The 14539-nt window shown below is 36.4% G+C and overlaps 1 protein-coding gene across 1 annotated transcript; it reads left to right on the forward strand.

Moving 5' to 3' along the window:
• Positions 1–1256: 1256 nt before the first annotated feature.
• Positions 1257–12307, forward strand: wal (electron transfer flavoprotein subunit alpha wal). Its single transcript, XM_019041173.2, has 6 exons — positions 1257–1471; positions 2563–2712; positions 3902–4166; positions 5984–6196; positions 8374–8525; positions 10328–12307. The coding sequence occupies exons 1-6, from the start codon at positions 1421–1423 to the stop codon at positions 10502–10504; spliced, it is 1008 nt and encodes a 335-aa protein (XP_018896718.1). The 5' UTR covers positions 1257–1420; the 3' UTR covers positions 10505–12307.
• The last annotated feature ends 2232 nt before the right edge of the window (positions 12308–14539 follow it).

The raw sequence follows: 14539 nt of genomic DNA on the forward strand, positions 1-14539 counted from the left end.
TACACAATTTCTTCCAGCCTTTTGTAGCCGATGACGATAAAGCAACAACCAGGCGATAGAGTGTAAAGCTCGGCGATAGGAACTATAGCCCGGCTCCTTAGTTTGTTATCGCTTCGTATAGCCCGGGCGTATGATTTTCTCCGCTTTCTACAGCCAGCTATATGATTTTCTATAGCCTTCTATAGTCGGCTATAAGTACTCCTATCGTATTTTGAAACGCAGGTCCTATCGCCAATTTTTACCAGGGATTGGTAGCATGGGGCGTCAAAGATGGAAGATTTTATATTTAAACACCGCAAACGAGATACGTGGTTAGTTTCACGGTTGATATCGATGACTAATATGCGAAACAACGTATCTCCGTTGCGTTGTTTCAAAATTTCCGCTCCTATATTATTTTTGCGAGGAGAAACAAGTCAGCTACATAGCTTGAAATTCTTATAGATTATTCTCCAAGCAGAGAAGAAAAATCAAGGAAGTTTTCGAGGAATTACGTTGACTAGTTTTTCAAGGAAATAATAAAAAATGGCAGGAAGTCTACGACGTCGTAAAAGGAGATACGTCGTCTCTCACTTTAGCCATCGTTATTTCATAACTATAAAAAATACTTTTTTGACACTTTAAATAAATTGAAATTTTTCACGAGACAACTGTTAAATTCCGAAAGGACTTCTAGCATGCGCTTTATTTTTTATTTTATTTGTTTCGTTTCCTTTATTTTTTGTTGTATAGTCTCATTGCCAAAATAATTATTGATGCAGTTAAGTATTACCATTGATCCTGCGCCGCTAGTTTTTTTTTTCTTTCAGAAATAAATAATAAGAAATTAAATATTAGTGAAGCGATACGGAAAAAGTAAAGCGGGCTACTGTCTACGCCCCCCCCCCCCCCTCCGAAGCATTTTGAAAAAATACATTTTCATCCAGTTCTACGGTTGATGAAAAGTACTCCCCCCCCCCCCCCCCTCCTCACTAGATGGAAATTTTTAGTGCGTTCAATCGTTTATGTGACACATCTTTGGCAATATCACGAATATGCGGGCAATGCAGCCAAATACTGTATGCCCGTTCTATTACATCATTAGCAAAACACATGTTGACAGATATACGAAAAAGTTTTAAATTTGCAAGCTAAATAGGTTTTCGTCACAGCCAATTTCGCTGAGAACAGACAACATTTATTATTGAACATCTGATCATCGCGCGCAACCTTGCGCGTGAAATTGCGCAGCGCTTTCTCATTGGTCAGCTGAATCATTGTTGACATTGGAGGTTAGAAGTGCACTGTTTTTCAGGCCCCGTCAGTCGTTCTCTCAATTAACTGTGTTTTCTCATCAAGTGAAGTGTTTTTATTAATTTTTTTCCTTCGAAATTAACTTCGGAGAGAATATTTCAAGATTTTATGCGATACAGCTTCAAAGATGTTCTCGAAAACATTAGCCAGCACTGTGAAATGCGTTAGCAGGAATCAGGTATGAATCCAAATCTAGTCTGCTCTAGATACATATTTTTTCTAGGATCCTCCAAGAGTGTTGGCACTTGGGATTCCCCTCTCAAGCTGTTCAATCAAACTTTCAAATCCTTCAATCACCATCACAATTTTTAACGAAGTATGGTCCTTTTTAATATACTTCTGTACTTAGCCCTCGTCAGTTGCAAATTGGGTAATCCCTTATCTCTCAGGTCGCAGGTCACATATTTCACAACCCTTACATACCAATCAGCCCATTGAGTAACTCTCAAGTTTTCAATCTAAATTTCGTTATGCAAGAATTTAGTTCATCAGAATGAACTTGAGTTTGCTTGATTGGGATCTCATTGGCCCTCATATCTGAAATTTTTTCGATACCTAGCTGAAGAAAATGTTCCATCCATTTGTCATCTCAGGATCATTGCTTTTAATAATGTGTGGAAAGTATATTTCTTTCATTCTTACGTTATGGTCATGTGCCAGAGAGCACCCATTGATCCAATATGATATTGCTACATCGCTTCTGCGGCACAAAAGATTTTTATCAGCATTGTGAAGCAACCTGCCTCGTCCTTACAATACAGACGTAAACTTTTTTACTCCGCTGACAAAGTTATCATGCTGGACTGAGACTTATTTCTTTAAATTTCAATCATTCTCAAGTAAGTATTTGATTTTTATAGGAATATCATCGGATAGTATTAACAGTTGCAATCAACGATGCCGTTAAATTAATGCTTAGCGCTCATACTTAGTACTTCCTCAGAGTTAACATAGGAAAAACCTTTCAGTTGAAGTGTTGTGCCAAATTTGAGGGTGTGTTATACATGCCTAGAAAATGATGCTTTGCTCATCATTATCAATGGGCTGAGTGCCAAAAAACGAGAGTTTAGTCGATGTGGCAATTCGCTGTGAGCCACCAAGGTCAACATACTGCATATGGAGGTAATTGCCACCAACACTTGGGTAGTAGAAAATTCCAGAAGACTGTGTCAGGGTGCAGTTGTCTAGAATAAGTGTGAATATCTGGAGATCACCCTTTTGACTTATAAACCCATTTTTGATGAGTAATCTTTATGGATTTTTTTACAGTTTCATGGGAGTCAGAGATTTCAGAGCACTCTAGTCTTAGCTGAGCATAACAATGAAAATGTTGCTGCAGCCACAAGACATGCAGTTACAGCAGCTGCTAAACTTGGAGGAGACGTTTCCGTTCTTGTTGCTGGAACAAAAGTTGCACCAGTAAGTATGAATTCCTAACTTTTTGCTATCTCTAGAATACTGTTCTGTTGTCTGTTGGCGCGCACCGAGCATTCTACGTTGTTCATTTTTTGAAAAATATCCAGACTTTCTCTACTTTCAAATGTGCAACAGGACTTAAGCCCACAAAACGAGTTTGGCTTTTGATTGGAAGTCTTAAATGCGTACAGAACAGTAGTAATCAATGCATCTTCTAACTTCTCTCCGTTATGCCAGTACAAGTAACCTAAGTTGAGCTTGTAACATCATGTAGGAAACCACAGCCATGAGTACATTTGCAATGGTACTATTTTTTCTTACCTTTTACTCTTAGAAACTGCACAATTGATTTATTTATATTTTTTAGATGTAAGATTTTGATCTATAGTTATGCCTGCAGCCTTTGGTTTTTCGATTTTCCAATTAACATTGTAAAATTTTTCAGACTTCAATTTAAGGTGATTCGATGGACGCCATATTTTGTGTCAGGACGCCGTGCGATATGTCGCATCGATTGGCTCTATTTTTTCAGCTACTAATAATTTTTCTCGAATTTTGAGATCGCAATTCTGTTGTCAGGAGACTAAAGCACTCACTTACCAATTTTTACAAACAAATTCAACAAAATGTAGGCATGGTTTTTTTAGAGAGAAAATATCACATTCGAGTGCAGTTTCGATATCAGTATCGAATGCGATGTTTTCTCTCCAAAAAAACAACGCCTTTATTACGTTGTAATGTTGGAGTTTGCCTTGAAATCAATGGATTTTCCTCTGATATCTTGCAATGACTGGAATGGAAATTGGTACCTCAACGTTCTGGAGCACTGTTTTGCTCAAATAATTCATAAGTTCCTTTAACTTAAACGGCTCAATTTTACACTCTTTTTAAATTTTATCTTATTTAGCTACTACCAAACACTATTTATGGACAGTTGCTTTGGTGGATTTTGACCTTTTTATTTTGGGAAAGGCTGGAATTAAAATCAGCAGTAAAAAAGATTCTTTCAAAGAGCTCTTCATTGGTTGTCACACCATAAGACGTTTATGGTGTGACAGCAGAGCGACATGCTCTGCCAGCACTCAAACTTTCATATTGGTCTTGCAACCTTGAAAACAAAGACATTTCTGCCATATTGCATGCTTGGCAGATATTGCTCCGGTTTTATTTGTTTTTTTTTTGTACCTACTAGGTTGCTGAACAAGTCTCCAAAATCAAAGGAGTAAATAAAGTCCTGACTGCTGAAGGCCCCGAGTTCAATGGATTTCTAGCGGAATCAATCGCTCCATTAGTTGCCGCCACTCAGAAACAATTGAACTCTACTCATATTGTTGCTGCCGCAAGTGCTTTTGGTAAATCAGTTCTACCCCGTGTTGGTGCTCTATTAGATGTCTCCCCTGTCTCAGACATCATTGGTATTAAGGACAAAGACACATATGTGCGAACAATTTATGCAGGTATGCTCTTTTTCTCATTTCCTTTGTTAATTCCATTTTATCAACTTATCGAATCATAATATACCGTACACAAAAATAGGACTGTATTTGTATTGTGCTCTACCTCTGAGAAATTGAAGTATTTATGCTAAATGGAAATATTTGCAAGTGGAAAGATGGAGTGTGCTTATTAGTGCTCGAGCCATAAGAATGAATGAGAAATATAAAGCAGCAGTGACGTTAGCGGCAACGACGAGAGCGGCGACAATCGGCAAGGCGGTCTTTAACTCATGAGTCCTGTCCACAACGCTCTTGCCTCATGCCCACTGCTCACAGGTTAGCGCTCAGTTCCTTTTGATTCAATTGGAAATCCTGCTTTTCCATTTGCTCAAAAAGAAGTATGTCCACTTTTACATCGTTTCTTATGCAGTTTGCACGAGCACACCCCATCTTCCCACTTGCACATAGTTCCTTCTAGCGTAAATACATCCAAATGATACCAATCTTATTTGATCAAACTGAGAAAATACCTGCAGAACCAGGCCACTAGACAAAGTCCAAACCAGAAAAAACCTCTCGGTCTTTCTTTTCAAAATCTTACCCAGAAAACATTTCACAAAATGAGAAGTATAGAAATCTACCCGTTATGAGATATTTATAGGTAAGTTTAACATAGATGAAATGGAACTTAGATCATGCAAACTTCAATTTACCACTTTAATTTTTTTCATTTAACCAATGAAAATTGGAAGCATTAATATATTGTTAAGAATTCTATTTCCAGACCCCTCTGTGTGAATCGTTTTCTATAAGAACCTTGAACTTTTCCCGAGAGGAAATGTGCAGCATACATTGTCTACTCTCCCTCACTTTTCTACACATTTTATCCCAAAAATATGAAAAGTGTATCAGGTCAAGATAGGTATAGGTGAGAGCCACCAACAACCTCAAGTGAAAGGTCTGATTCTTGTGTGCAATTCACTTACTTTCCAGATTCAGACTAGCTTTATTAGTTGATAAGCACTCTCCCGTGGATGAGATATTAGATGAAACAGCAGAATTTATTACCACTCCAATAATATAAAATAAAAATAAAAATTAAAAATAAATACTTAAATACCTTAGCTACACACTACAAGTTGATGAGGTCTCAAAAAATCGTAGGTTGTTCAATATTTTTAAAAATATGGGCGCTGTAAAATAATAAGGAAAAGCTTCGAGTAGGAAAAAAAATTCAAGCCGCAAAAAAAAAAAAATTATGTTGATTGATAATTTCCTCATATTGTATCCACCTAGATTGAAATGCGTCTATCAATGGCTAAAGTAGAATTTATATCTTTGATTTCAATGTCGCGTGTCACCACTCATATTTTATTTTTTAAAAAGAAATGCACGCTGTCTTAATAAATTTTTTTGTAAAATATCCTCATTTATTCGGAATTATTCACAGAAAAGTTTGTAGAGATTTTCTGTTTAGTTTTTTTCCCACAAGTAAAACATATTCAGAACTTTTGTAACCACGCAATGGAGGTATGCATTTTTCGACTTCAGCCACAGATATGTTTATCCTTTTCACTAAATTCTCAATATTTTTGTAATTGTTCACTCAAAATTTCTTACTCATAATCATAATCCATTGTAAACAACTTGCCCCCTCAGTGTATTTTTTTTTTTTTTTATTGGGAGGGGGGGCTCTGCATTGATTTTTGTGCTTGAACAAGATGCAAGTACATCCATACAGGCAATTTTATTGTCATGTCTGTTAGCATCAAGCCTTCTCAGGCGCAATACTTTATACCATCAGATTCACTGTATTTCATCTACATTTTTCTTTTCAGGTAATGCCATTTTAACTCTGAAGTCCCTAGATCCTATCAAAATCATCAGTGTGAGGACAACCAGTTTCGAAGCTGCTGAAGATGGAGGCTCTGCAGCTATTGAACAAGCTCCATCTGGAGATTTCAAATCAACTGTCTCAGAATTTGTTGGCCAGGAGCTGACTAAAAGTGACAGGCCAGATCTAGGAAGTGCCAAAATTGTTATCTCTGGCGGTAGGTACACAAGCATTTTGCCTGTAAAAGACAAGCAAGTCCAACTGGATTACTGAAGTATGTGTGTGACATCTAATAATCTTCTATACTATAAGCTCCAAGACCTCCTAATTTTGCGAAACTGGTGACGCTTAGTTCCAGCGTTCTACCGGGCCGATTTTCATGATTTTTGCGGCTATTGACGGGCAATTGTCTCTAGATAAGCCAACTCTTTTCAGATTTTGAAAATATGGCCCAGGTTTTTTTATATTACGTGGTAAAGTTCCGAATTCTCCCATATAAACAATGTAAATTTATGTGTTTTGTCATAGTTCGTTTGAGCATTCTACGGGGCCGATTTCCATGATTTTTGCGTGAATCGACAGGTAATAGGCCCTAGATGAGCCCGCTCTAATCAGATTTTGGAAATAGGACCCAGGTTTTTTTAAAATCACGTTATTAAAGTGAGTGAATTTACAGAGTGCTCCGGGACTGCTACCGCTATGCGCGGGAGGATGCGCAGTGGTCGAGGAGGTTGCGCAGTAGGTGAGTAGTCTGCGCATCAGCTCTACACTACTTATCTACACAAGATTTCCGCCGATTACCTCAAGACGAGCGGTGGCCGAGTCGTCTACGACGTCGGAAGTGTCCACATTGATCAAGGTGCGGGTTCGATCCCCGCCTCCAGAGATACTTAATAATTATTCGATTTAAACAGATCGTTGTTTTACTGTAATATTTCATCAAGCAGTCATTCCAAAACGCGTCCTTTTGACTTCAAAAATTTTTTTTTTCTTTATTCATCAAAACCAAAAATTATTTCATTCTATTAAGTATACCTCATATCGAATTTTTTTAGGGGAAAAATAAAACTAATACTAATAGGAGGGTAAAAATAGGGCCGCGAAGCGGCCCATTGATGGCGCGGAGCGCCTTCGGGGGTTTGGGCCGCGTAGCGGCCAGGGGGCGTAGCCCCCTAGTAACATGCTATACGCCATTTTATTAAGGGAGGTTGCAAAATCCTTCTAATAAATTAAATCAGTTGAATTCATACGTCAGAAGAGTTTGCGAAGAGATTCTTTATTTCTTGATGTTAAGTTTTCTTGTATCCATCTCTCGGCGAAGGTAAACTTGATCACCGCTTCTAAATTTTTTTATCACGATTTGGCTTGTAGAGCTTCCCCCTATGAAGTTTATATTGATCACTGGGTACTTTTAAAAAAAAAAAATAGCTCACTGATGCGAGAATTTTGGAAAAGTGTTTTACAAACTACACAGATTGGTCACCAAATAATAGAATCCAAAATTGTTTGATAGTCCCATCGATTTTGGTGCGATCTTACCTGTCAAAAGACTACTTACTCGTCTGTATCTGCAATAGATATACTGCAACAGATCCATTGAATAATCGATTCTTGATTGTCAAGATTAATTGAAAGAATGAAATACAATTAGATATGGCTTTTCCTTTAAAAAACTGAAAAACTCCTCAAAAAAGTTTTCCCTTTCTGCAATGATACAAGTTTTCCAATGTCAAATTTTCCCGTTCAGTTTGCAGGTAACTTGTAGCAGCAGAAGAAGAAAATTTTCTGAAATCTAAATAGTACCTTAATGGCCCAGCTAAGTCATGACTTTTCATGACTTTTTACCTACATTTACTTATTTAGGTATTTTCCTCTAGAAGTTCAAATGCACTGATTCTACAGTGAACTATAAACCTATCGGATTTTGCTAGTTGAGACCTCATATAAAGGCGCCCATTGAAAAATACCTCAATTCGTACAAAACTGAAAGAAATGGAGAAAATGAGGTAACAAATTGTGAGCTGCATGAACAGGAAAGAAAAGAGAATTGGAAAATTGAAAACTCAAACTCACTAAGTGAATTCAAGAAAATGCCCATTTGTCTTGGTTTTGCAAAGGAAAAAAAAAAATCTTTTTTGGAATTGCAACTTTAAATAGGGGACTGTAGGGGTCCTGAAATGCGTCATTGTTTAGTTTAGTTATTTTGTGAGTTTTACTTTTTCACTTTTCTGACTCACCCTCATTTCTAAGTAACCAATTATCCATGAGAACAGATGATCTCATTCCTTGAACTTAGGCTTAGAATGTGCTAGTCATGAGTTAAGATGTAACACAAAGTCTACATTTTTTTCTTATGTCGATTGTGTAACCTATTCAAATTTCTATGTTTCAAAGGTCGAGGCCTAAAGTCCGGAGACAACTTCAAGCTCTTGTATGATCTTGCTGACAAAGTTGGAGCAGCTGTCGGAGCATCTCGAGCTGCAGTTGATGCTGGGTTTGTGCCAAATGACATGCAGATTGGTCAAACAGGAAAAATTGTAGCACCTGTAAGTGAAATACCTAATTTATTCTCCCAATATTTTGAGTGAAGTTGAAATTAATAGATGATAATGATATTTGATACTTATTTAGTCCAAAGTGAGTTCATAGTAAAAATTTGGGAAAGTAAGTGTTGTCAATTTTTTGATTTCTATGAGCCAAATAACCTTGTTTTACCAATTACTTTTATTGCTGCTTTTTATGAATTTATGAAAGGGTACCTTGAAGTGCGGGCATATCGACGGTGTAAGTCGGCAATCACATTACTTGGTTTGCAACAACGCAGACTTCCTGGCATACTTTATTTTTTAAACGGAAAACTATTCAACGGCAATTCTTTAAAATTGCTGTGAATTTTCTTCACTGTGTAAAGAAAATTCTGCAAAAACTTCAAGGAATATTGTCAATTTATTCTCCTTTAAAAAAATAACATAGAGGCAGAGATTTTTAGACACCGCAAAGGAGACATGTGATTGCGGACTTACACTGTCAATATGCAGCTAGGGCTGACAAGATATTTAGAGATGTGGCTTATGTTTGAAAAGTCTGCTCTGTCTCAGTTTTTGAAGTACGCATGCAGTCGTATAAATGGATGTCTTTTTGGATGTACTATCTGTTCTTGACAAATTTAATTACAATTCTGATCAAAACCACCAGAATTGCAGCCTGAATACCTCAAGTACTAGGATGTTAGTACACCACTGGGCCCTTACTTTTTTGTTGGGAAAATAAAGCCAAGAAAAAAATAAAAAAAAACAGAATAATAGTTACAACTTATTAGAGTATATGTTCCAACTCTAATTCTATTTTTTTGTTTTGTCTGGCTTAGATTTTTTCAGATTTTAATATAGACCTAGTGTTATTCTGTCATCCTATTACTTTTTTTATATACTCTGTTCATCAGCATATACCTGCACTCCCGTTTGTGGTCGTCTATGGAGAAGCACCTCAGAATTTTTGTTCAGTTCGAATATTCTTTTTTTTTTTTGTCGCTATCAATGTCAGATCAATCAGTACCGTTTATTTGCAAATAGGTCAAACATGATGTCAAAACATCTACCTCTTAGAAATGAAAAATGCTGATAAAGCTTCTATAATGCATTACAGTCAGGGTTGAAAATCTTGTGAGCCTATTGAATTAATGAAACCTTTTTAATTTCTGGGCTACTTAGTAAATGTGGTAGACCTACATCAGGGGTTATAGGCAGCAGATCATCAACTGAGTACCCAATAAGTTATAAACTTTCAGTATCCGAAAGGTTCAAGTTGCTCTTTCCAAACTCCTAATTTTCCACTGCCGTCTCGGATGATACTTTCCTTTTGTAAACATTCAATTTTGTTTGCACAGCCTACGAAAAGTTCTATACCTAATTTGCTTTAATATAAAAATATTCGTTATCTTTTGATTTTCGTCCTAAAGCATCACAGCACAATTATGTATAATAATTTTCAAGTGGCCAAAAGCAGCAAATATTCCCACTAGAAAATCAGAGATGAAGTTCTGCACAAATGCCTGAAAAGTATGGGGATATTCTCCTATCCCTAGAAGTTTTTGTCATGTGAGCGTAAAGCACCTGAAAAATTTCAATAAACAAATTAAAGGTACAGTATTTACGGCGCGCAAGTCTGTTGTGCAGTTTGATTATCAAGAGGGGCATAGCAATCCATCTAAGGAAAGCTGATCAAGTACCTTCGACAGATCATGGCACCGACCTCGGTCACCGGCTTCCTTAATAGACTTTCCTTAAGCACTGTACCTTGAGAGATGATTTAACACCCAGGTATTCATTCCCTCCTTTATCTTTTGCAGGAGCTGTATGTTGCTGTTGGAATCTCTGGTGCCATTCAACATTTAGCAGGAATGAAAGACTCTAAAACTATTGTCGCCATCAACAAAGATCCAGATGCTCCCATTTTCTTGGTTTCTGACTTTGGACTTGTTGCAGATTTATTTAAAGCAGTCCCTGAAATGATTCAGAAAGTCTAATGCCTTGCTCAAACCAAAGCTTACTTGTATCTATAGCCAAAAGATATCAAACGTACAGTCCAACCATTCATTCATTTAGTGTAACTTGAGTAAACTACTACAGAAATAATGATAATTTCAGACTGATTGCTCCAGGTTCAGCCAAAGCCCTTAAAAAATTCACTTTTACAATTTTTTTAGATCATCTTTGTCAAAAATTTAGTTGCTGCCTAATAGGCCAATTCACATTGTAACATTCTATCCAATATTATTCACTATATGCAAAAAAGTGTATCTCAATTTCAAGGTTTAAAAACCTAGGATCATGTTCTATTTTTTTCAAGAAAAACTAGTGTTTCTTTGCAAGTTTGTATGATTTTTTTTTAAACAAGTAAAAAAAATCAGAACAAATTCCAATAGAAACTGTTGGTTGGTTTTTCTTCAACAAAATAAAACATGAGTGGAGACATTCAATGTCGGAATCGGATTTACAGACAACTTACCTTTACCTTTCAACTTTAGCAGGCAAATCCTGCCATTTTAAAGATAAGCCATCACTTGAGGGAGATTTACTGTAACATTTTTTTGTTTTTGTGGCTTAAATCTACCTTACAACATTTTTTTCCTAATTCCAATTTTGTTTCAGAATCCCTTCTTCTGGTGGAGCTTAGTTTAATTTATATTCATTTTTATTCCCATATGCAATACTCGTTTAATTATCATTTGGTTTAAGGAAATGTTACAAGTTAATTTATCAAATACCACTCACTTCTCAGTGCTGATAGACTAAGCAAGAGTAATATATAAATTTAATCAACGAGACACGAAGATACCGCAAATAATTTAACAAAACAAAAAACAACAAAACAAAACACAAGAAAATGGGAAGCCAAGTCTTGTTTTCCCGTGTTCTTGTGTTTTGTTTTGCTTAATCAACGAGCTCAGCTGTTTAATTTCGACAATTTTATGTTTAAGAAATCATGGTCATAATTCTTTAATTTTTTATCATCTTAGATACTTGTTAGAGCTGCTAGGAAGGTGAGTGTATGTTTGAATGGTACATAGTTGGGATTTTCTAATAGGACCTTAACTAACATAGCGCAACTTTTTATAAGACTGTTTTTTAGTTCTTAAGTCAATGATAAAAAATGTACCTTCTAAAGAATAAGTCTATGTATAAAGTCCAGATTTACACTGTCATTACCACAAACTTACCTGACTTTAATGGGCTCTAATGGGCCACTATACAAGATATGCATTGAAACTTGATGGAACATGTTATCTCTCTAAGAAGTCACAAGAAGAATCGTTCACCCAACAAGAAGTCTGAAAATGCACTCCTGAACTAGGTGTGAGTGTTTACAATTAAAATTGGTCAAATATGTAGCAAAAATACAAATCATTTCATTTGTATATTTTAACTTCTTCTGCATCTGGGTTTTCAATAGTTGTTAATATCTCGTTCAGGAGTTGATTTTCAAACTTTCGTTGTGTCAATCGTTTTCTGCTAATGATTTTGAAGAAATTTAATCTATGTTTTCTCTTACCTCAGACCTTGGCTGGTGGCCCATTGTCCTCCCTTTTCTGTCTTAGTTAATTCTCTCTGAATGCATGATCGTAGATTGCCTATATGCTTGTTTTTTGCGGGCACATTCAATTTCAGAATTTTTTATTTTAATTTTAAGAGTTTATTTTTCTATGGTGTGTTCTAATTTTAAGTCAAATTTGTGAGATCTGTGTGTAGGTGATGATGTATTGTTTTTACTTGAATTGTATGAATGTCAAAAGTAACTTAGTAAATTTCTAATTTGTTTTTAAACGTTACCGATTTCTGGGTTTTTTTTTTCACTCATTCTCAACAATCCTGAGTTGAATTCGACAAATTTTAAATAAATTGTTCTTGATTTGTTAATTTATATTTATATTTTAAAATCTGACTCTGCAGTTCTTCTCTTAGCTGTCACTATTATGACAGTCTTGCTAGACTTGCTGAATGGTCATTCCATATCCTAATCTCTAACCATTTTAGTAAAAGTCGATCTATGTTCGATTTTCCTGTATTAGTTGAGAAAGTCTCCACTTTGCACATTTAAATTGCTGAGTAGGGAATTGGATCACTAAGAGAAAGAGGAAAAAATTAGTTTTTTCTAATATATTATTAAAATGCATGAAGTATGATCAACTAACAAGTCGTAAGTCAGACAAGAAGTAAGTCAAAAGTGCTTGAAATCACTTACAGCAAACTGTAAAAAACTGCACCTAATCTTTTTTATGCAAGATGATTTTTTTTTTAAGTGAAGCTTCGATTACAGCTTAAGATCGCAGTGAGATTAGAATTGAAAATTTCAAAATCCGAGATGAACAATTTCCTGTAGATTTCCTAGGAGGAAATATGGATCCGTACTTTTTTTATCCTAGCATTTTACTGATATAACCTCAGAAATTTTTTCAGAGGATACAGCGGATGTTAAAGTGAGTAAAAAACAAAATTATCAGGAAAGACTTCGGAACAAATCCATTTATTTTTAGTTCTGAATGAGACTTTCAAAAATTCCAAAATTTGCAGGCGGAAGAGGCGTGAATTATTCTCTCAGATACAGAATTTCCATTTTTTACCATAAAATTTTTATATTTTTTGATGCAGCCGTAAAAGCACCAATTTTTTATATCATCTCAGTTTCGACAATATGCACCCTTTTGATCTGAAACGCTTCAAGTAATTTCCTTTTAAAAAGTAATCAGAGGTCCTATGAAGATGAAGTTCTGTTCTTTTTATCACTAGAGAATTAAACATATTTATGCTAAAAGGAACTATGTTGCATGCAAATAAGTGGCACGGAATATAAAAAAAGAATATGAACTATGCAAAACGATAATCCGGGTATCGGAACTTGGCTGATTTGAAACGCCTTCAATTGCGGCGTGATACCTCAAAAATTCCGGAGAGTTCAAATAGTTGTATCATTGCGCCGTAAGAATGTGACGGAAAATTTCAATTGTAATAGCCTTCATGCACGCTGGGCGTGTCGATTTCCTCTGAAATGTTTGCAGTGGTGAATGCATAGCTGAAGTGCGCTTCAGCAATATTGTATTAACAAATGGGTGCGGTTTTTCTACGATGATTAAAAAAAAACAAGTGGCACGGAATATAAAAAAAGAATATGAATTATGCAAAACAATAATCCGGGTATCGGAACTTGGCTGATTTGAAAACGCCTTCAATTGCGGCGTGATACCTCAAACATTCCGGAGAGTTCAAATAGTTGTATCATTGCGCCTTAGAAATGCGACGGAAAATTTCAATTGAAATAGCCTTTCCGTTAACATTTTTGCAGTCATGAATGCGCTGAAAATCTTGAAAATAGATAGAAATTTTCCAAGAAGTATACTTCTTTGAAAATTTAAGAAGAATTCTACAGTGCCCCAGCGTGTTTCTGAAAATCTATTCACCTTTTGCGAAATTTTTAGGGTAAATGTTTCACTTTTTCTTACGAAACAAGGGTTGCATGTGAATTCGTAGTGGTTTTTTACGGGTGACACGGGCCCTCTCCGGGGCCCGGGCCCCGGTACCAGGGACCCAGTATCCCCCCCTTGTGGCGGGCCTGAATGGAGGACCCTGTCCACATAGAGATAGGTTTACGGAACTTAACTTTCGCGCAAAGTTCCGTGAAATTTTGCTAGTGGTGTTGACAGGGCTTTCGCAAGAAATGTATCCAACACGAGTAGGTAAACGCGTCTTATGCATCCCTCCCCCTCCGGCACGTTCATTTGATGGTTTTTATTGATGTTTCAAAACGAAGGAGAAGAGGGCGGCAAAATACAGGCGGCCAATGGGAGGCAAGTAGGTAAATCCGGCCCTGAATCCGTCCATTCTGAGACCCATGCAAAAATCGAGATACGCCCTCTCGCCAGAATATCGACGTTATATCATCACAAAATTCAATTGAAGCTTTAAAAGAGTACACGCCCTGTAACCCTCAAGGACTAAAGTCAAGAGAGGCACAGGAGACTCCTCATTACTTACTGCCCTTTTTACCCGATTCCAAAATCCCCAGT

This window comes from Bemisia tabaci, chromosome 8 (assembly GCF_918797505.1).
Source record: "Bemisia tabaci chromosome 8, PGI_BMITA_v3".
Taxonomy (NCBI): Eukaryota; Metazoa; Arthropoda; class Insecta; order Hemiptera; family Aleyrodidae; genus Bemisia; species Bemisia tabaci.